This window comes from Lepidochelys kempii, chromosome 3 (assembly GCF_965140285.1).
Source record: "Lepidochelys kempii isolate rLepKem1 chromosome 3, rLepKem1.hap1, whole genome shotgun sequence".
Taxonomy (NCBI): Eukaryota; Metazoa; Chordata; order Testudines; family Cheloniidae; genus Lepidochelys; species Lepidochelys kempii.
This window is the reverse complement of record NC_136382.1, coordinates 17,143,323-17,167,498: the sequence shown is the minus strand read 5'-3', so window position 1 is coordinate 17,167,498 and position 24,176 is coordinate 17,143,323. Positions and strand designations below refer to the sequence as shown.

Below are 24,176 nucleotides of genomic sequence, written 5' to 3'. Positions count from 1 at the left end.
TCTGGAGATGGTCTGCGCAGAGACCACTTGTCCCCTCATGCAGTTCACATATAATACAAACAGATGAGGCGAAGCATGGAACTGTTCAGTCCTGTCCAGATACAAAGCTAGACAGCATCTAACGTCTAACATGTGGAGACATTGCTCCTCTGGGGAGGAATGCAGCTTGGGGAAAAATACAGGAAAAAACATCTCCTGGTTTAAATGAAGTTGAGAGATTACCTTGGATACACACTTCTGGTGTGGCCAGAGCATAACCTTGTCTCCGAAGGACTACATGCAAGGAGGCCCCACCGTCAGGGTCTGCAACTCACCCACCCTCCTGCCAGAGATAATGGCTATCAAGAATGCTGTTTTCCGAAACAGTAGCGGCAGCGGACAATAAGCCAGGGGCTCAAACAGAGGCCCCATTAGAGCTGCTACAACCATGTTCAGGTCCCACAAGAAAACCAGCTCTTGGACTGGAGGATGTGGGCAGAAAAGTCCTTTCAAAAAATCTCATCACTGTAGTATTGGAGAAAACTGATTTTCCTTGGATAAGTGGATGAAGCGCTAATATTGCTGCCAAGTGCACTCTCAGAGAACTGACTACTAAACCTGCTCCCTGAAGGTACAGCAGATACTCCAATATGTCCTGGATGGAAGTCTCCACCAGATGGGCCCCACAGAACAAAGACCACACGGAAAACCTCTTCCATTTAACCAAGTAAGATATTTTAGTGGAAGGCTTCCTACCGTTAAGTAGGACCTGTTGGACAGCCTCCAAGCAGCACTTTCCCCTTGTTCACCCATGCAGCAGCCACACCGTAAGGTGCAGGATGTATCACTGGATGCAAGATCCAGCCCCAGTCCTGTGTGAGGAGGTAAGGAAGGAGACGAAGCAGCATAGGAGGGTAACCTGACAGAGTGAGGAGGTCCAAGAACCAGCACTGTCTCAGCCATGTTGGCTCAATCCACCCTGAGCTTGGCAATGACTGGGACATGAGGAAATGTGTACAGAAGAATCGACTGCCATCTGCAGTGGAAAGCATCAGAGAAGGAGCCCAGACTAGCCCCTTCCAAGAGCAGAATAGATAAAACTTCCTGTTTTCACTCACCATGAAGAAGTCAATCATGGGGATAACCCACACGGCAAAAACCATCCGAAAGACCTCCACCCTCAAGGACCATTTGTGGCTCAGGGAGAAAAACCTGCTGAGATGATATGCAAGGCGGTTCTGCACCCTCGCTAAGTGGTAGCTATCAGGGTGATGTCTTTTTAGATGCAGAACTGCCACAGGTTGACTGCCTCCAGGCAAAGTGATTTGGAGTGGGCTCCCTACTCTTTTTTCGCATAGTACATCACAGTGGTATTGTTGGTGAGGATGTGAACTACTGAATGCCTGATATGGTCCCAGAAGGCACAACACACGTTGTGGATGGCCCAAAGAACCAGCACAATGACGTAGAGCAAGGCCTCCTGTTCCGACCAGAAGCCCTACCCCCTCAACGAGTCCAGATGCGCCCCCGAACCCATAAGGGATATGTTGGTAACCAATGACTTGTTTGGAGAGGACCAAGCACAGTGGACCCCTTGGCACACATTGCATGGGGACTCTCACTAGTGCAAGGACTCCAGGACTGATGGAGGAAGGAAAACCAACCCCTCCAGAGAATGCAATGCAGAGTGGTAAACTGTCCTGAGCCACATTTGAAGACAACAAAGACGTAACCTGCAAGCAGCCATGTGGCCCAACAGGCTCAGACATACGTGGACTGTCATGGACAGTTCTGACTGCAGACTGAGACAGCTGTCAAATTACCTGGAAGTGATCACTCAGCAGAAATGCCATTGACCTCGTGGAATCTAAGAGGGCCCCAGTAAACTCTATATGTTGACTGGGAGCTAAGATTGATTTCACAGTGTTTAGAATTAATCCCAAATAGTTGCGTAAACAGTGTGGTGTCAACATAGCTGAGCACCTCCTCTCTGGACCTGCCCTTCAGCAGTTAGTCATTGAGGTAGGGGAAGATATGGATTCCCTTCCACCTGAGGTAAGCCATGACCACCACCATGCATTTGGTGAAGACATGGGGAGCAGAAGAGAAGCCAAACAGGAGAACAATGTATTGAAAGTGGCAGTCTCCTACCATGAAGCAAAGAAACTTCCTGTGACTTGGTCAAATGACCACACAAAAGTATGAGTCTTGAAGGTCCAAAGCAGTGAACCAGTCATTCTGAGACAACGCAGGGAGGACAGAGTGACCATGTGGAACCTCACATATTTGATTAATTTGTTGAATCAGCAGGATGGGCCTCATCCCACCCTTGGATTTTGGTACCAGGAAATACTGGGAGTAGAACTCATGACCCTGGTGTTCTCATGGAACTTCCTCCACCACTCGCAACACTAGTAGAGAGCTGACCTACTCAAAGGGCAGTGTCTTGTGAGAGGGATCCCTGAAGAAAGATAGGAAAAGGGTGGTGAGGGGGCATAGAGAGTAACTGGATGGCGTCGTGTCATCTGACACTGCCTAGGACTCAGCTATCAGAGGTCATCGAGACCCAGGCATTGTAAAAGCGGGCCAGCCTGTCCCCAAACTAACGGGGGGACAATGAGGGAGGAAGAATAACTGGAACAGTGCTCTGGACCCAACAGTGAAAATGGGTGTTTAGCTGGCACTGAGGGAGGGCACACAGACCAGCCAGGCCCTGAACCAGAATGCTTCCTCTTAAAAGACTTGTCCCTCTTTCTGGGGTAGTCTCACTGTCTCAATGGAAGGGCTGCAGAAAAGGATGCTGTGTCCCATAATGGCATAGTATATACCACCCCCAAAGACCTTAAAGTAGCTCTCAAATCCTTAAAAGGAATGCAGGGTTTCATCAATCCTGTCTGAAAATGGACTCAAAAGGCAACTCCCCAATAGCTTGCTGGACATCCAGAGAGAGTCACAAGTTTTGGAGCCAGGAAGCCTTCCGCATAGTAATTGCCAAGGCCATTGCCCTGACCCAAGTGTCAGCAATATCAAGGGCAGGCTGCAGAGACATTTTGGCCACCAAGCAGCCCTCATAAAAATGCTCGAAATGCCTCATAAGAAGCCCCAAGCAATTGTTCTTCAAATCTGGTTATAACCGACTAATTAAGAAAGTCATACTTGGCCAGCAAAGCTTGCTGGTTCGCGATCCTCAGCAGTAGCGAAGAGGTAGTATTTATCTTTCTGCCTAAAAGGTCCGGGTGCTTAGAGTCTCTCTCCTTGAGGGTGGATTTGAACCAGCCCTTCCAGACTCTGTCGTTCACCGCCATGACCACCAGGGAGTTCGGGGCCAGGTGGCCTCATATCCCTGAACGGGCACAAAATAGTGCTTCTCGAAGTGTCAGACTACCGGCGGTACCAAGGCCAGCATACCCCAAACAGCTCTCACAGGCTTGAGAAGCACATTGTTAAGTGGAAGGGCCACCCTCCCAGGGACAGAGGGCTGGAGAATGTCAATGAGTTTATGGGTATTCTCCTGGAGAAACTCCACTTGAATACCAAGACACATGGCAATAGGGAGTAAAAGGTCCTGGTATGCCTTGAAGTCCTTTGGATGGAAGCACCACCTCGTTCAGTGATGATGACAAGGCTGCTAGCTGAGCCATAGATAGGACCTGCTCCTGAGGCAGCGTCTCCAGGCAGAAAAACTCTGGTGGCTTCAGAGGAAGGGGAAACGTGGGCATCTGGACTTGCGACTGATCTGCAGCCACCAATACCACACAAGCAGGCAACCTCTGTTTTGACATCCCTCGACCTGCACCACTTCCCGCAGTTCCCATTGGCTGGGAACAGCAAACCATGGCCACAAGGAGCTGAGGGGCTCCATGCCTGCAGACGCTCCAGGTAAACAAAACGTCCCGGCCCGCCAGCAGCTTACCCTGATGGGCTGGAAGTCAAAGTTTGCCAACCCCTGAAATATAGGGTCGGCTTATGAAAGGGTCATACAGTTTTTGCCATTTTCACCTATCCATATTGGGGGGCAGGGTTAGCTGATAAACAAATGGGTTAATGAACGAGTATATACGGTAGATTCCTTTCTCTTCCCCATGGAAACTTCTAAATTCAGAACACAGCCCACCATCTATCCACCAATCTATACAGATTGGTACAGACTAGTTTTTCCAGCATTTACATCCGATTTTCCCCTCAGTGAAAAAGCCAGCACTAGCCTCCAGTGCTTTAAGACAAGAAGAGAAGAGAACTCAGTCCAAGCCCACCAATCGTGTTTGATAGGTTAAGGCTGGTCTGATGCAAATCTTAAGTACATCTGCAAAGAGCAGCCTACAAAACACACACATAGCCATGTAGCAAAATTATCATTTCTAGAATTCAATTAATTGCCTTTGTTCCACTTATGAGAATTTCCTGACGACCTTAAACTAGAAGTTTGACCTTAAACTCTGTCACTTAATAAACAATGCTCAGTCTCAGACTTCCTGTGTGACACTGAGCAAGTCACTTTACCTCTCTGTGCCCCAGTTCTTCATTTGTACAAACAGGGATAACAGTATATCCCTATTTCAAAAAAGGGGGGTTGTGAGGCTAAATAAATTAAAGATTATGAGGCACTCAGATACTATGATGATGGGGGCCATATAAATTCCCTAGGTAAGAGCAAAATGCCGTAAGTTGTGAACTAGGTGGAAAAAAAGAAAAGCAAGCAGTTTTGGACTAACTGAAGTCTTTAGGCTCAATATATCTCGCAGAAAATCAATGGTCTATGATTAAGCCCCTTTGTTGTCAGTTCAAAACAATTTTTACAGGAAAATTCCCAGGTTTTACAAAAAGTATTAATTCAGTTTTTTTTCTGATTTTCACCCACCTTTTGTATCAAACATATTAAAAAGACTTGTTTTATTAGGAAAATACAGTACATTGCATGATATATGTAATACGATAAAACGTCTGTGTATATGCAAAGATGCCTCTTGCATTAAGGCTATGTATAAGTCTAGAAGATACACACAACAAACAGGCACGCATGCAAGCTCTGAAGTGCGTGCGAATCTGAACGTACTGATGAATCTCACACCCACCACATACACATTTCAATTTGTTCAAATATGTAACACATTAAAATGGGAAGAAAACAAATATTTGTCTCAGAATATGTTTCAGAACACAAGGAAGTATTCAAAAGTTTTAAAAAACAAAAAAAGGAGAAAAGGATGAAGTTGAGTTTACATGATGCAAATAGTGTGGCTCGATTATTAAATGTAAATATTTATAAACTAAAAGTTTTAAGTCTACAACAGTAAATTGTTTATTCAAATGAAAAGTTTTATTTGGGGATTTGAGATGTATGGTTTTCTTAAACTCAGAAGTGGAATTGTGTTTTGAGTTCTGTTTTAGTTCTGCAGCAAACCACACTGATGAACGGAATTCAAAACATTGATCTACTGAATACTTTTCCCCCTCTTTCCTTCCACCAAAATAAACCCTAATATTTACCCAGAAAAATAATTACGTTTTTTGCACTGATTTTCACCTGTTTTGTTGTGGTAACACACACCGATAAATTCCCGGGGAAAAAAAAAAAAAAACGAAAACAAAGGGCCCTACCTATGACATACAGGAGGTCAGAATAGACGATCTAATGTCCCTTCACACCTTAAACCATGAAAAAAAATCAGTTAGACACATACTCTCCGTGTGTGAGTCATACAGATGTCATCATGAAAAATTCCAATTGGAATTATAAGATTCCTGTGCTCCTCTGGTCACTGAGGAAAGCTCCTTTACTGTAAATTCCTCTGTGTCCCAAGATAGATTTTTAATAAAATAATTAGGGAATTCCTCTGGGGATTCTTTTTGCTTCTGGATACGTTAAAAATCTTTGTAGCAAATAGGAATATAAAAATAAAAAATTTTTATACCAGGCCGAGAAGGCACCTTATTTTTTAAAAAGTGTTTGCTCTAGTATTTAACATTAACAGAAAACAATATCTCTGGTCCAGCATGTTCATAAAAAGTCCTCTTGATCCCAGACTTCCTGTTTCAAGCCCTGGGTAAATTCAATTTTCTCTTTTTAAAGAAGAGATTTACGGAGGAGACATTACATTTGAAAACACTTCTCAGCTAAGACTTCTTCTTTGTACTCACTAACAGCATGTTCTTCGTCATATTTAATAAAATACCATCAATGAAGGTTTAGTTAAAATGCCACAAAATACAGCTTCGTCTCACAAAGACACTTATTTTAAACAAAGGAAAATGCTAGTAAACTTCCAGATCACAAAATGAGGGAAGAAATGTTACCATGTCTCTAGAAATATCAATAAATATCCTTCAGACAGATATCACAGTTCAGTATAATTCTTAAGTGTGCAAATATATTGCAAAGAAGGTGAATTAACCCAATGCAAAATAAAATACAAAGAAACCTAACAAATATTTTTTAGAACAAACATCCCAGAGCCCCAGATATCTAACACAAAAACACTTCCTAGGACTACACTGAGTACAGTATTTTGACTGCTAAGTGAATTAAACCAAATGTTTAAGCTGGAATGACTCCACAACTACATAAAAAGAAAAGGAGTACTTGTGGCACCTTAGAGACTTATGCTCAAATAAATTTGTTGGTCTCTAAGGTGCCACAAGTACTCCTTTTCTTTTTGCGGATACAGACTAACACGGCTGCTACTCTGAAACACAACTACATAGTTAATCACTCCTGACACTCCCTAATGTGAAAGTTTTTAAATATTTCATTCCAAGAGCACTGAGATAAAGAAATAAATGAGTTTACCGTTTCCAAAGGCATATTTGCTTGAACACACCCAATGTTTGTTTTTTTGTTTTGAGGCAGGAAGAAAAATGCTGTACTGAGCAAAGTTCATGTATTAACCTGAAAAGGTTCCTGGCTCAGTTCTAAGTTTGTAAAGGCAGCTGCATGCACCTGTGCAGGAAAAAAAAAAATTCTCTTCTCCAACATAGTTCTGCTGCAGATTTGTCCTCCAGAGTGAGCTACCAGAGCGAAATGGTGCATACCAGAGATACACTCAAAAAGGTAGTATGTTTATATAGCCAAAGTATCGCCTCCATCTGTTCAATAAGCTTGTCTACCTTAACTCACAGAAACTGCTAATAAATCCATCTGTTGCTCCTCCCTCAGACGACTGCCTTGAGCAAATGATCAAACTAGTTCTACTACTAACATATGAAAATTAGCAATCATTTAATTCAGAGATTAATATAAGTAAAATCTGAGGCTCTTTTGCCTTGCTATATTTTAAGTATTGGGCAACTCTTTCTATAGTCAAAAGATTTTTTGAAAAATAATATTCTTGCTGCTTGACCAGATAAGTGCACAATAAACTAATCAAATCTCAGGAATTTCCAGATTCTGGAAGGAACCCCAGATAAAATAAAATATTATATATAAATAATTTGTCAAATTTTTAACCTACTATTGTTATAAGTAACACCTGAAAGAAACTGGAGAATAAAGATCCCCCCAAATCCTCCCCCCCCCCATTTTCTGCATGTACCATATTGTTAAATGCATGGTGTCACTTCTTTCCCTGTACAATACGTTTCCATGGGTGCGTAGGTAGGTCTTCCACAACACAACTAGGTGTTTTTAAATAGGAAAATATGATTCTAAAACCAAAAAAATGGACAGGGGTACATTTATTATTTGATTTAAAAACAGAACATACAAAACCTATCAGAGTTCAAGTTGAGTGTCTCAAAGGAGTTTAGAGAGTTCTCAATTTTAAATAACTATCATGAAAAAAAGGTATGTCTGGAGTAAACAGTAGACCCAATGGTCAGGAAAAACAAAACGAAGTAACAATATACTGCTTAAGAATGTCCAAATAAGAGGTTCCTAACATTTTTTGAAGTCGGAAAGCCATGTGCCTCTAAAGGAATTACGCAATATCATACACAAACAAAAGTGCAGCCTGTGTCAACAAGCCGTATATAAACCCTTTGTAGGATATTTAAAGGATTATGGAGCTGCACCTTATTACATGTGATTAAAGACAAAAGGAGGTGAAGTGTACCTAAAGATCACTTTCACTGCACTTTGTGGAATACATCACTACTCCATAATGAATGAGAAACAAAAAAGATTTCTTTTAAAATCTACAGCTAAAACGTTTAGTAACTCCTACCTACCGTGTTTAAGTAAACTTGTGTACTGGATCGCAACACATTATTCAGCCACCCGTACTCTTCTTTAGTTCTAAGATCACTAAGATTCCCACATTATTTCAGTTCTCCTTTTAACACCCAGCATTTGCAATACCTCACAGGCTCCAAAATGTGTTTCCTGGATCAAATTGCCCTTTTTCGTCAGCCAAACATTTTTGCCTGTATCTATTTTTTATGGTGGTCCTGCATGCAACACTGGCACACAGATTTTACTATCTTATTACACTATGCAGGCTCCGTAGGCAGCCCAGCTTCCCCCAACAGGGCCAGCTGATAATCCTGTGCTCTCTTCCTCATACACAAAATAATGTTATTGCATGGAAACAAGCCAGCAACACAAGCACGCAGTGTCAGGGAAGTGTGGCCAAAACAGGAGTCAAACCTGCAGGGAGTGACTATTACCAGCTGGCACTCTAGTGGCCAGGCATCACTGAGCTCACCTGGACTTCTGCCCTTCTTCAGGATGTTTACCTGCATATATAAGTATTGTGCAGGTGCAAGAGGAAAACTGTGACTGTGCTAGGAGCAACAGAGATCCTTGCATAATTGCTGACAGCATATGCAAGGGCACTCTCCGTGTCATCATCACTGTACCATCCATGAAATACACTTTCAACATTTTTTTTCTCTGTTTGCATTGACATTTGAAATTAACATAATTATTCACTTCCTTGTTTGTGCAATACTGTCACTAATCTTATAACTCTGCAAATAGGATGTGTCAGCTAACCTGTGCTCTCTTTACTACAGCTTTAATAGCAGAGAGCCATCTATTAGTCTAGATCTCACACAAACCTAGTATTCTGTGAGATTAATGAGTTTAAATACCCCACAAAAATATTAACAATCCAAATGCTACTCCCCACTAGACTAACCAGATTAGTTTACCAGAATTCCTTTGGGGTTCTAAATGACCCTAAATAAGATTAAACCCACTTAAAAACTATAAAAATACCGCTCTTTGACAAAGACCAAAAATAGTAATTACGTTTATTTGCACCAAGCAATATTTTCCAAACACAGGTGCACAAAGCTGGGCACCGAAATCAGTTAAATGATTTTCACAGATACTGAACAAGTCCCAATATCACTTTTTCAGGCCACTTGCTTAAGCTTTGACGAAAAGCTGTAATTAGTTAGAAAGAATTTGGGCTATGGTAGATTTAGCGACACATTTGTGCCACTCCTATCTCATAACAGAGCACAGAAGGAAAAAACATGATCTGTTTCAGCTGTGATGCTGATACAACCAGGATCTGGGGCATCCAACACATCAAGGAGCTATACACCATAATCCTCTGATTGACATTTTGATTGTCCTTCAGGCAGGCAAGAAGCCTGGCAGCAGCTGTGAATTGTCCTTGGCTTCCAGGCAAGAGGATTATTTCCCTATTTGACATGATTAATAAGAGACAGACAAGTACACTGACAAAATTGGTAACAGCCAGCAAGCCTGGACCAATTTTTCCCCCCATCTTTTTCCAGATGTTTTGATGCAGATGAGGGTTTTTGGTAAATTATGTATAATTTGTCTAAAAGCAGCAAGCATTTGAAAATGTACTGAAAAGCTGTCTGGTTTTATCAGAGCTTCTTTACAAAGCTCGACAGCCTCTCGTTACTGTATATTAGAACATCTTATACAACAAGGGCAAGCGATTGGGTGAGGGTGTTATATACAGCTCTTGTCTTCAAATCCTAATCCATCCTAGGTCAGTAATGACAGAGTTACTATACAATACCTGTACAGTGGGTTATATGACTGGCTCCATCCAACGTATATACACTGAAAAAATCATAAGTGGTCCATATAAAGCATCAAATAAAGCTCCCAAAGAAGTAGAATTTACTCTTTCTTCAAGGATAGGTTTATTGTTCAAAACCTAAACAATCCAATACAAATCTACGCAGCTAAGCCAGGTCCTCTTACCTAGCCACTACAAAGGGCATGTCTACATTTACCATGAATCGACTCTGCAGTGATTGATCCACCAGGGGTCGATTTAGTAGATCTAGTGAAGACCCGCTAAATCGATCACAGATTGCTCACCAGTCAACTCCGGTACTCCACCAGAACGAGATGCATAAGGTAAGTCCAGAGGAGAGTTTCTCCCGTTGACCCAGCGTGGTGTAGATACCGCAATAAGTCGACCTAAGCTACGTCAACTCCAACTACATTATTCACCTAGCTGGAGTTGTATAACTTAGGTTGACTTAACCCTGTAGTGTAGACCTGGCCTAAGTCTCTTCCTCATAAGGTCGCCACCCCTGCCCACACAACAGGCACCTTTAGGTCTTCTACCTACTTGGTATACGGACAGTCCTTTTCTCTGACCATAGGTTTGAGTTTGGGTCTCTTGCAGGTGCCTTCCTGCTCCCTGCAGGTCTCACTAACAAACTGAACTGTTGGCTGGCTTTCTTATCTGATGACCAGATGACCTATAGTCTATCACCTCTTCTTTAGCCTCAAACCCATTATCCATCACATGGGATGTAGCAAATTAGTCACAATTTGGACTAAGGCCAGCTCCCTTAAAGGGCCATCCCACTTTGTGAGGCAGTACCTTTGTTGGTAACCTCCACAAGGAGACGAAGGGGTATATGAGCCACGAAGACTAAAATTCCCCTTCTAATCATTATGGAGAAATAGTCCCCTCCAGGGGAGACGCAGAATAGTAAAGTTTGTGTAGCCTGTGCCAATACATTCTGTGAATAAATGGAAGAATTCATGAAAGCAGCCTTACTGATTGCCCTAGAAACTGAGCGTTTATCTATCTATAATACTCAGGCAAAATATCTCCATACACCACCTGAAAACAGTAAACTGGGTTGGAAGGAATTCCTCCATCAACTTCCCTCCCACTTTGTCAAATACCCAAGGTCTCCAAACAGTGAAACCGTATCACTGAAGTCCATTCCTAATTCAGAACACTAATTCTATCTACACAGGCACCAGCATAAGTTATATACATAAATATATAGAACTAAGCAGACAAATACTAATTTGATTTCAAAAATCTGTTTCTAGTCCAACAAAATCCAGCTGAGAGATTATTCAGTGTCCTAAAGCAGCCATATCAAATGTTTCATCGCAGAGGTACAGTGAACATATTCGGAACAAAAACTCCATCCACAAACCAAATGAAAACACCTATTTAAAGCCAAACCACACACACACACAGTAGTAAAAAAAATGAATCTGTTGACGTAACCATAGACCCAAACCAACCCTAGTCACCTCTGCTTTGCAGTTAGTAAGAAAGATGGTATTGTGGTTTAGCCACAAGACCAGTCAGACACCTGGTTTCTATTCCTATCTCTGCCACTGTCTTCCTGTATGTCATTAGAGAAGTCACTCAGATACCTCATATATATAACAATTGTAATAGTTTCACACCACCTCTATAGGAAGGAATAAAAAAACTCACTAATGTTTACTAAGTGCTGTAAATTCAAAGAATTGTATTATATAATAAAAACAAATCTCTGTAAGGTATCCATCTGTACTTACAGAAAATATGTTGGGCCAAAGTGATATTGCAAACTGGAATTATAGCAGCTCATTGTGTTTGTTGTAGTTTTTTGCATTTTCCTTTATCTCTCAATAAAAAAAAAAAAAAAAACAGGAGGAAAAAAAAAAAAAGACCACTACTAAATAACTAAATTATCTCAAGAGGAATATTTTGAAAATTCCTCTCAGCATAAAGTGTGGAATTGCCAATCATTTTGCTATTTCAACAACAAATCAAAATAGAAAAATTTACCAAAGTTTAAGATATTTAATTAACTTAAACACTAAACTAGTTTCCTGTTAAATTTTAAGACACCAAAACATAGTGATCGGCATATTACAAGTCTGCACCGAGTTCTGTTTTTTAAAGAAACTAAATATAAATTATACTTCACAAGACAGTAAGAAAAGAATCTTGTCTAAACTCTCTTATCATAATTTCTAAAACTGGAAAGATTAAACCAAAGAATCCTACAGAGACAGTCAAAAATCAGAAAGCACAAAATGAAGTGTCACTTCTCAGCAAGGAATGCTCTGATCTGAACCAGGCAAGTAAACAGCTAGCAGATTAGACAATCTTCAAATTTCAAAAGTGCATTAGGAACCAACATACATTAAAGATCAAGACCACGACATGGAATATAAGTGATGTAATGTACCATATTGGAACAGTTGAGTGTTTGACACTGGATTTATCAGTCATCCTACTGGAGGTACAAAGTACTTTGTAAGAAGCAAGCAAAAACCATTTGGACTCAGGCTAAAATTAGGCATTCCTCTTTTCCCCTCAAGGCTAAAAATAAAAGTAAAGCTTCTTTTTAAAAAATTTCACAGTAATATATTTATGTTTTATTTAATTACGTTGTCACAGCAATGCCCCAAGTACAAACAACAGAAAATGGGCACAATTGGAAAAAGAAATATACAGATGTAAAATTGCTGAAGTGAAAGTGAATAGACAGCACCATTATTACTTTTAACTTTATTCTGAAACATGAAAAGCATTTTTAAAAAACACTGAAGAATTAGATCAGTAAAAAAATCCACGTAAAATGTCCACAAAAATTTATCTTGATACCAATGTAAATGCTATGCAATTTCAATTAATATATTATTTAAATAATAAATGAGCAGCAATGTGATGGTAGCAATAGACTGAAATTAACACAAGTCACTTACCTTAACAAAATTGTCAGGGAACATGCCCCTTTTTCCATTTAGCTCCCCTTCTAACCATCCTTCCTCTTCTAGTTTTTTCACATTTCTGATGATTTCTCCAACTCGAATTGTTAACTCATCATCATGTATGGCATCATAGTCATACTCCACGATATAGTCAACTGAGAGAAGGAAGAAAAGAAAGAGTCAATGCTTAACTCAGACATGTGGAAATATTAAATGTCTAATTGTATGTACTGCATTAAGTGATTTATACATAAGAGGGACCTCACAATAAAGAGTTCTTTTGACCAATTTTTTTTTAAGTAAACAAGGGGCCAGTTTTTCAGAACCTCACTTCAAACGTTGTACATCTGATTTTGTACACACTCATATGAATGTTCAATTGCCTCCTATGCACATAGATTTTATTATGTGCCTGAAAATAACAGTGCATGTACAGTTCTATTTGCAAAATTGACACTTCTTTGAAAGTTTGGTTCAAGAAATGTTAATCACAGATTTGCACCAAAAACAAAACACACACTATTAAGTTTAAAGTTTGCATAATGTGCATGGAGAAAACAGATTTAACTTGGACACAGCAAAGTTTAGTCATGGGAACCCTGGCAATATATCTGCATACATCTGTTGCACAAAAACAATGAGAATTGCATATAGCCAACTTGTATCTTGTTTGGTAATAAACAGGCTATTATTTTTTGCCTAGAAATTCTGTTTTATATCTGATGATTCCGTTAAACTACACAAATCACCACCTCATTCACTCATGTCCATTAAGACAGCCTTTCCATTGCCAAGCAGAGTGTTTATACCACTGTGACAGGTTGTCCAACTGTAAGGGGACACCTGATGTACTGGGATACCACTGAGCCTGCCTGGGCCCCCTTTACCCTGTCTTGCTGAGCCAGTCTCTTAAACCTCCTCTAGCACACACAAAGGCAGGGCCACACCCAGCTGCAGAAAGACACAGACACTGAGATCAGCTCTGGGAAGATTCAGCTTAAGGGATTTGCCCCAGTACTTGGGTGCCCACCTCCCTTGGAATGCAGACCTAAAAGGTATATTGTCTTGCGCTGTACAGAAAAATCTGCACAGCGCAAGCTCATAAAAATTCACCCTGTCCCTCAATGTGAAGAGAGATATGCACAGCTTCTTACCTCTCCCCTTCCTCCCCCGCCCCAAAGATATGGATTGCACAAACAGGGTTATGTTATAAACAAGAAATGTTTATTAATTACAAAAGACAGATTTTAAGTGAATATAGGGGATAGCAAAGAGAACAAAGCAGATTACTAAGCAAATAAAACAAAACACGCAAACTAAGCTTGATTCACTAAAGGAACAGGTTACAAAATGTAATTTCTCACCCAAGATCTTGAATTAGGCAGGATGCAGAATTTCTGTAGCTTACAGTTCCAGTTATCTCTTCTTACAGTCTGGACCCCTGTCTCAGTCTGGACTCACTCCTGCCTTTCCCCTCAGGTACTTTCAGCAGTCTTTCTTCTTGGATAGGCAATGGAGGAGAGTCCACATTAACCTCCTCCCCAGCCTTAAAAGGGATTTACCTAAGGCAGGAAGCCTTTGATAGATCCCCATCCCTCTACAGAGGAAAAGTACCAGCAGCGTCCAAGGCAGTATTTTGCATCAGGTGACATCATCACCTGACCTTGTGGTATCAGAGTAGCATCCCAGGAAACTCCTCAGAAAAGTATGAGATTAGTATCTTCAGAGTTCTGCTGTCCTTCTTAAATGCTTCATTCAGGATGATTGCTTACTGTCTGATGGGCGTTTTCCCAAGTGTACACACAGGTGTAATTGTTACAAAGTCAATATTGCTAACTTCAGATACAGAAATGATACATGCATACAAATTGGATAATCACATTCAGTAAATCATAACCTTTCCAACAATATCTTGAAGTTACCTACTACAGGACAGGCCTAACAAAGAAAATAACAGAACGCCACTAGCCGTCACCTTCAGCCCCCAACTAAAACCCCTCCAACGCATTATTAAGGATCTACAACCTATCCTAAAGGATGACCCAACACTCTCACAAATCTTGGGAGACAGGCCAGTCCTTGCCTACAGACAGCCCCGCAACCTGAAGCAATTACTCACCAACAACCACATACCACACAACAGAACCACTAACCCAGGAACTTATCCTTGCAACAAAGCCCGTTGCCAACTGTGCCCACATATCTATTCAGGGGACACCATCACAGGGCCTAATAACATCAGCCACACTATCAGAGGCTCGTTCACCTGCACATCCACCAATGTGATATATGCCATCATGTGCCAGCAATGCCCCTCTGCCATGTACATTGGTCAAACTGGACAGTCTCTACGTAAAAGAATAAATGGACACAAATCAGATGTCAAGAATTATAACATTCATAAACCAGTCGGAGAACACTTCAATCTCTCTGGTCACGCGATCACAGACATGAAGGTCGCTATCTTAAAACAAAAAAACTTCAAATCCAGACTCCAGCGAGAAACTGCTGAATTGGAATTCATTTGCAAATTGGATACTATTAATTTAGGCTTAAATAGAGACTTGGAGTGGCTAAGTCATTATGCAAGGTAGCCTGTTTCCTCTTGTTTTTTCCTACCCCCCCCCCCAGATGTTCTGGTTTAACTTGGATTTTAACTTGAAGAGTGGTCAGTTTGGATGAGCTATTACCAGCAGGAGAGTGAGTTTGTGTGTGTATGGGGGTGGGGGGGATGTGAGAACCTGGATTTATGCAGGAAATAGCCCAGCTTAATTGTCATGCACATTGTGTAAAGAGTTATCACTTTGGATGGGCTATCACCAGCAGGAGAGTGAATTTGTGTGGGGGGGTGGAGGGTGAGAAAACCTGGATTTGTGCTGGAAATCACTTTAGATAAGCTATTACCAGCAGGACAGTGGGGTGGGAATAGGTATTGTTTCATATTCTCTGTGTATATATAAAGCCTGCTGCAGTTTCCACGATATGCATCTGAAGAAGTGAGCTGTAGCTCACGAAAGCTTATGCTCTAATAAATTGGTTAGTCTCTAAGGTGCCACAAGTCCTCCTTTTCTTTTTGCGAATACAGACTAACACGGCTGTTACTCTGAAACTTGCATAAAGTATATCTTAGTTATGCCATATTTGTATCATAACCATATTTGTATGAAGAATATGGGGTGTAACATCACCCACTCCAGCCTCAGTGTCCTCCACAGTTCAAGATACACATGCAGAAAGGGAGTGGGGGTGAGGGAGAGAGAGACAGATTAATAAATTGAGATGGTGGAACTGTAAAGAACCATAAACTTTCCATTTCATCCTCTCCACGCCTAATCTTTGGCTTCACACTGGGATCTTCTTCCATCAATGTATCTTTAACTGATTAACAATGATAGGAAAATGTATGTGTGCGCCACCTAGATACCAGTACCTGGAGTTTCTTCCACGATGAGTTCATAATTCCTACCTAAAAATACTTCTAGCAGAAGTGCTTCTACACCCATTAGTGATTGTAGAGTTTACCCTTTCCTGCCTGTAGGTTAAATCACAGAAAACCTAGTTAAAAACAGAATTACACACTGGTGTCAGGAATACACCACAGAGCACAGAATGATCTTCCTTCACAACTACATCTAACAATTCAAGAACCAGATGCAGGTGGACTCTTTAAACATAAAAATTTAAGCACTTTTTAATACCTTGAATTCTTGTTAAAAAAAACAAAATCGATTCATTTCACCAAAATGAACTATGATCATCATCATAGTAACATGCCCCTGACTCAAGCTTTGGACCTCTGTGTCCCCATACATTTTTTAAAAATCTTTTTGGTAGCAATCACACCATCACATACTACAATAAGGATGAATCTCCCAGTTGAACAAACATGGAAAGCTAGCAAGCATACAACAAGATCCCCATATAACTTTGGTTCTGTTATCCAAATTCCCGACCCCTCAGACTTTCCTTAGGCTTTGTCTACACTGGCAACTGAACGACAAAACTTTTGTCTTTCACAGGTGTTTCCACCCTGCCCCGCCCGAAAGACACAAGTTTTGCCGTGACAGGTGCCAGTGTGAACAGCGCTTTGTCAACGCAAACGCCACTTGTTGTAGGTGGAAGTTTTTTGTCAGCAGGAGACCCAACAAACAGCAGCTACACTGCGTAACTTTTACCGGCAGGGCTGTGACAACACAGCTGTGTCGCTAAAAGCTGTGTAGTGTAGACAAAGCCATCGTTTAAGAATTCGAAGCAGGTAATCATTTCAATACACAACCAACACCTAACAATTTTGAAAGCCACACTGCTATCCTTCGGAGAAGTTTCCTATGGATTTCTGCCAGAAATGCGTCATTTCTTTTACATCATTTAGGTGAGTTTGCCAAAACCAAAAACAAGCTGTGAGACAACTTTGACCTTGAGGGAAAGCGTCTAGACTTCCCACTCACCCACCTCAGTCTGCACAGACAAAAGGCCACAAATAAATACCAAAGTTTTTGGATTTACAGCTCAAAACTGTGCATCTAAATACCTAATTATGTGTACATAAACAGAACTGAGGTATTGGGTGTGAGCAGGAGGTACTCACCATTTCTGAAAAAAAAAAAATCAGTCCACTTTTATTTAGGTGCCTAGATTTAAACATTCAAGTTTGAAAATTTTAGCCATAGCATTCAGTAGAATGAGAAGGAGTACTTGTGGCACCTTAGAGACTAACAAATTTATTTGAGCATAAGCTTTCGTGAGCTACAGCTCAGTTCATCGGATGCATTTGATGAAGTGAGCTGTAGCTAACGAAAGCTTATGCTCAAATAAATTTGTTAGTCTCTAAGGTGCCACAAGTACTCCTTTTCCTTTTGCAAATACAGACTAACAGGGCTGCTACTCTGAAACCAGTAGAATAAGAGAATCTCCCACCTTTGTCAGCACTGCTGAGAAAGTTTAAGAAAAAAATTCCATGGCAATGTACTCTTTGGCCCTTCTGCCAAGACTTCACACAAGGAAAACAGATATACTGGTTAGTTGGGCAAAGTAAACACAAACCCTCTAAAATGGACAGAGCAATGTATTTTGCCAAAGCCAAACCAATAAGATTTTCAGCCACAACTGGGCTAGCTAAATTCTACCTGATGGCCTGACGAAAAGTCCTCCATTTATCATCATTATTAATCCCTTTAAAACATCAAGTCTTTAGCAGCCAATTCATCGAAGGGGCTAGTGCAAAGGAGATGGATTATGGCTGTAAAGTGCTAACAGAGGTGAACTCCCCTCTGTCATAAAGATGACAGATAGCTCCTCAACCAGCTACCCCACCACTCCTGATGTAGTGGGCATGCCACAGAGGAGCTCTGCTACACCATGCCAATCCTTCACTGGAATAAGTTAGAGTAGCCTCCAGCCTGCTCTGACTCCTGCAAGGGCCAAACTCGTGCAGAAAACCTGATGTGGCTCCTGGACAGCTTCTCAGGATGATAAAGCTGTAGGTCAGAAGAATATCTGTGCTGAATTTTCAACAGTCCTATCTTGTCAATTAAAATGCTCACAACCAACATACATCTGACACCACCTCCAAAAAAAAGCTCAAGACGACATGACTTGATGTTCCTGATATTTCTGAGCATTGTTTTAATATTGATTTTAACCCTTCTAGCCTTTCATATAGCAGCCAACAAAAAGAGCACAAACTCAGATTTTAAAAAAAGCCCTTTGCATGACTGCTTTAAAGGACTTTTGAGTATCCCTGCAGTGATGATTTTATATTATTTATTTTAGTACTTTCACAAAGCTCCTACTAAGCTATTTAATAAATTCTGCTGAAACATTTAGCTATTATAGGAAAGTGGAAATAAGTGTCGCCCATTAAAAATAAGATGTTTTAGCTCTTGAATATGAGTGAACCTTACCTGAAGGTTTTCAGAAACTAGGCCCTCTCTGAAACTATTCAGCTGATTAAGGAGCTAGCTAGATCTCACCACTGCCCTGCTGCTTCAGCATTCAGGGGCTGGTCCTGACACCCAGAGCTCCTGTTCTGACACCCACAACCCTCATTCTGCGATAATGTGGCCTGCTGGGCCCTTCTCTGTTCCATTATTCTGTGAACCGGATGCTTTAGAAATAGGTTTGCCATATTATGATCAACACTTATGTTCCAAGTGCACATATAGTCTAGATCAGTTTGCTGAATGGGTGGGTGTCTGAAATGTTCTTTTAAATAAGGAATGTGGTTCAAGGTTATTGAGAAATTAAGCAGCAAAGAGGTATTTAAATTTGGCAACCAGTGGAGGACCATATTGGTTTGATATATTTTACTACCCTATTCACTGTTGCTGACCTGTAGCACAACCCAGATTAACTGATTATATGTAACATTAAGAACATTTCAACTACTCTGAGCTGCATGTTACCAAGCAGTGTTTGTAACCAAAATGAAAAGAGAAAACCTTACAAATGCCTATGTAGCAGGGCTTGTCAGACTGATAAGTAATTCTTCTTGGAGGGATATTCTGGCATTAAATGTTGTCAGTAAGATACTCTATTTACTGAATAACTGAGCTGTCAATATAAACTCCTTAACATTTCAGAGATTGTATTATTTAATAATAATTTATCCCACCTTTGGCCTATATCACTTGCCTACTGTGAAGAAAAGTATAGCTACTAGGATTGTTCCTTAAGATAAAAAGATAATGCAAAGAAACAAAAAAATAGCTAAACTCCAATGGGAATGTTTTTGACAGAACACATAATGAGAATAGCATAAATGAATAATTACAATTTCGGCTATGGATATCAGACAGTTGAGAGAAGAGTCTCCTACTGGATGGCATTTTGCTGCCATTCCAATAAGACAAAAAAGGAATTATCAGCACTCATCACTAGACAACTTAAGGGAGCAATATCCTTGATCAGCTGTTCAAAACTGGCAGTTATCTAAAGTGGTTACCATCCAACAATTGTTACATGGGCTACAAAATAGACGTTATCATTCTGCAGCTGACAGGGAAGTCCATATCCTAACCACATATACCACAAGATAGTCCTTACCCTTGTTGAAGGGTCAGGTTAAGCCTAATTCCAATTTTACATTGGTGTAAATGCAAATCAATCAGATTTATTATGCACGTGGCGACTAAGCTCTTCTGGAGAGAGAGAATAAGTATCTACAACAAGGTTGAGGAACAAGAGGCAGAGTTTATGATTGCCTTTCTACTCCCCCTAACCTTAACACATGTGCACAGTGCCTGATAGGTGGCTCCAGTCAACACTAGGGCCACATCTACACTACCACTCATGTTGGCAAAACTTATGTCGCTCGGGGGAGGGGGGGGTTCACACCCCTGAGAGACATAAGTTTTGCCGACATAAGTGATAGCCTGCACAGTGCTATGTTGGCAGGAGAGCTTCTCCCGCCAGCGTAGCTACCGTTACTCATTGGGAGCAGTTTATGGCAATGGGATAGAGCTCTCCCGTCAACATAATTAGAGTGGTTACACAAGGGATCTTGCAGCACCGCAGCTGCATCAGTACAGCTGTGCCCCTGTAAATTCTCTAAGGTAGACGTAGCCTAGGTGGGTCTTCCAAGCCCATTCCTTTCTTGTCTGTCAAACAGAAAATTTTAAAACAAAACAGATTTTCAAACTAATGTCCCTTTAAATCAAAGCAAACAGTATATTGAGACAGAAGGAACAGCACATTCACCTGTAGCACAGTCAATCATTCACATCATTAGGTCACTGAATGTACGTTATGGCTTGTTGTAATAGTTATCGAAGACAAAGTAGCACCCTATATATATATATACACACACACACACAGGGAGTTCTACTTTGTCTTTGATAACTATTACATGAATAACTCCGTAGATTCTATTTACTACCTTTCTGAAAACCACCCTGATCCAAAACATTTTAAAATAAAGGCACAAACTTACTACTACTTTACTTTTCAACCTCAACTCTTACCCATGACAATGGCTACTATTTTATGTCTTTTACTATGCAAGGTTATGAAGTAGAAGCCTGACTACTGCCAACTTCCCCTTTTGATTAAACACTTTGATATGCAATATGCTTACATTGATGTTACCTCCAAAAAGCGGGGGTGGGGGTGTTAGAATCTAAGGTAATTGTTATTGTGGGGTTCTCTAAAGCGTAACATTTTATATTACATGAGGTATGTAAATTATGTAACTCGGCTACAGTTATTTTAAGAACAATGCCCTTTTTTCATTATTTTATGTAGTCTAATTTTAAACGTTTTATACATTTTTATGAGGGAGCTGGAGTATGTTTTCTAACTCACTAGCACCAACATGTTCTCTTTCAGTGTTTGGACACATTGTGGTTCTGATACGGGACGTAAGTGATTCCATTAAAGCATTCACTGAAATTTCTCAAGCATCTTATTTTACATTCACATGTGACATGCAGTTGTACAGTAGCTGGCCAAGTTTGTGGCAATTTAATGTTAAACACTGGACATTTTTCTCAAGAACAACTTTCCATTGCTCAGCCACAAGGATCCTAAGAGTCAGTTCTAAGATGACATGATCCCTGGCCAACTCTATTCGCTGACTTAGTGATAAGGCAAGAACGAAGTTCTGCTTTTTTGGATGTCTGCCATTCTTCCTCTGCTCTGCCTGATAGACCAACACCCACCCTACCGCAGGCATTTTCTGTTTGTGCCAGCATTTCCTCTTTCAGTGACAGCCTGCCTAAAAAGGGAAAATAAAAACAAGTAGAGGGGATTACTAGCTAGACAATTCAAACCAAGGAATCTTGAATTCAGTTGCTATAAAGCTGGTCCATCTGAAATCCACCCTGGATTTTGCCTGGCACTTTTTAGGTCACCAGGAATGTATCAATGACCTACCCAATAAATGACTTGAGTTACAATGAAATTTTAGGAAGACAACATGTCTAAGTAAAGGTGCTGGGGAATTTGGAGATGAGCGAGTAAACGGAGGAGAGTGAACAATAATATATCATACACATCAAACTGCCTATATTAAAACAAAACCAAAACATATGCCTTTCCCCATGATTTAAAACTGGCTAAACAACATGAAGCAAAGAACTCCCTGAAAATTTTTACTGCAGTAGCTAACTCAAATAGCAAATTTTCAAGTTGGCTTCAGGACGACGAGCAAGCAGATTGGGAGAGAAATTAAAAGCATCACAGAAGTTTGTGAAACGATTCTGAGCAGCCTTCCAGAGATAAAACAAGAGATAGATGGTTCTTTCCATCCTATGACTTGCTCTCAGTTTTGTCAAATGCACCTTGTGTGTTCTGTTGGAGCATATACACTTGTAAACACACTAAAAACAAAAAAGTTAGCAATAAGAACTACAGGACCATCTCCCAAAAGCTAACCATTCCTTAAACCAGACCCTGAGAGAAACCCTAACTATACAGATGTGCCTTACAACACACTCTGAAGGTCAAACTCTCACTACCAAACCAGCAGGGGGAAGAGAATTCTAGCTGAGCATTCCTCACTGGAGAGTCTTCTAAATTGTGAGCCTCAGCTGCTCTCCAACAGCAGCCAAAATATAACCCAGAAAATGTTTTGTAGATCTCGACCAAAACTTGAATTGCACTCAAAGCTATCCAGCAGCCAGTGCACACTCAGGAGAACAGAGATCAGATACTGCATGTGAGAAATTCTGCTAAGTGGAAAGCGGTACTGTGCAGTTTCTTCAGTTGGAGTCCCAAGTAGAGCTCAATGCAAGACACACATGGAGATGAGAGAGGAATTGGTAACTATGGGGAGGGTCAAATGTGTGAGAAAATATCACAAATTCTATCAAATGAAGGTGGAAAACTTACTGGTTTTATATCAAAAGAAAGCCAAGAATACCAAGGGTTCCATAGGATTGCAAGTTGCGTTAACAAAAGGTGGCCATATCTGCTCAAACACCGGCTCAGTTACTGTAGTGTAGAAAGCCTCATACCTCCTCTACATTTTATTTGTCTGTCTGAAAGCCTTCTAGATGACTCTCAAAATTGCTTAAGTGGAACAATGCCAAAAAACTTTGGAGAATAATAAAAAAAGTCAACATTTATGGTTACCGGCCAATGGAAACTGCAGAGCCCATGCTCAGGGTGGGGCAGGCGCAGCACGCAGAGCCGCCTAGCCACACCTCTGCCTGGGAACAGCAGGAACAGGTCAATGCTTGTGAGGATCCACCCGAGGTGAGAGCCCCCTGGATCTGGCACCCCAAAACCGCTCTCATATCCCAACCTCCTGCCCTGAGCCCTCTCCCACACATAAACTCCCTCCCTCTTAGTTCACCAGAATTCTTCACTTACCAGCGCCCCCCATTCCCCCAACATGCCGGATAACAAGAGCTTTCACCGCATTTTAAGTTACTTATAAACTCCCCAAAAATACCTTTGAAGCTGAAATTTCTCTTGCTTAGTCTTAATCAAAAGTGAATATTTTTAGAAAGTCTTATAAAACCTATGTGGCTGTTTGAGTTACACCCCATTGGTTCTCACCTTTTCCATATCATGACCCAATATTAGAACCAAAAAATGTTTCAGGGTCCCCCCCATCTAGCCATAGTGACCAAGAGGGTGATCATGATCCCCAGAGTAGGAACCCAGGAGTTATACAAATGTGAATTAAAAGTTCTTTCCTGTTAAAAAGCATCTGGAAAGCTTCTTCCACCCTCTAAAAACAACTGCTTTGATAGAAGATCCAAAATTTGGCACATACCTAATTCAGAATGACAACTAGTATTTTTGCCTTGTTTACAAAAATCTGGTGTTGATGTTTTTAAATTTTCATAAATTCATTTCATATTGAGCGAGGGAAAAGTGTTCCTTCCATTTCCAGAAACAAAAATCATGCAATGCTCTGAACGTTCCTAAGCTGTTGACCTTTGAAAGATCCCAAAGTATATTTATTTGATTGTGCAATCATTAATAGGGGAAGTGTTTCTAAAAGACTTCATATTCAACTGAGGGCACCACTAACTATTGTATATACCAAGTTTATATACCTACAGTAGTGCATATGTTTTTTAGGCAGGGTAGACTGTTCCTCACACTTTCCATTCCACACTCACCCTGTTTCACTTTTCAGTTTGTTACCTGTGTGATGGCTTATAAAAATTAAGTCAATGGCACAAAACCAAAACAAATCAGATATGAAAGTGCTTCCTGGTAGTCTCAAAATGGTTTGGGCCCCACTCCTACAAACACTTACACATCTGAATTTATTGGCACTATTCAATTGTGAAGTTATCTATTTATGCTAAAGTTAATCATAGCACTAGGAATAAGTGCTCGCAAGGCCACA

At 40.6% G+C, this 24,176-nt stretch overlaps 1 protein-coding gene across 4 annotated transcripts in view; it reads right to left on the bottom strand.

The window, feature by feature from the left end:
• CD2AP (CD2 associated protein) overlaps positions 1 to 24,176 on the bottom strand; it is a 158,566-nt gene that overhangs the window by 112,216 nt on the left and 22,174 nt on the right. The window contains exon 2 of one of the 4 annotated variants that reach the window (XM_073335811.1): positions 12,866 to 13,026. The exons of 2 other annotated variants lie outside the window; for them this stretch is intronic. In XM_073335811.1, coding sequence (XP_073191912.1) covers positions 12,866 to 13,026 — 161 coding nt within the window. Of the gene's footprint in view, positions 1 to 6,766; positions 6,835 to 12,865; positions 13,027 to 24,176 lie in introns of those variants that run through there. One more of the 4 variants, XM_073335812.2, reaches the window with a different exon arrangement.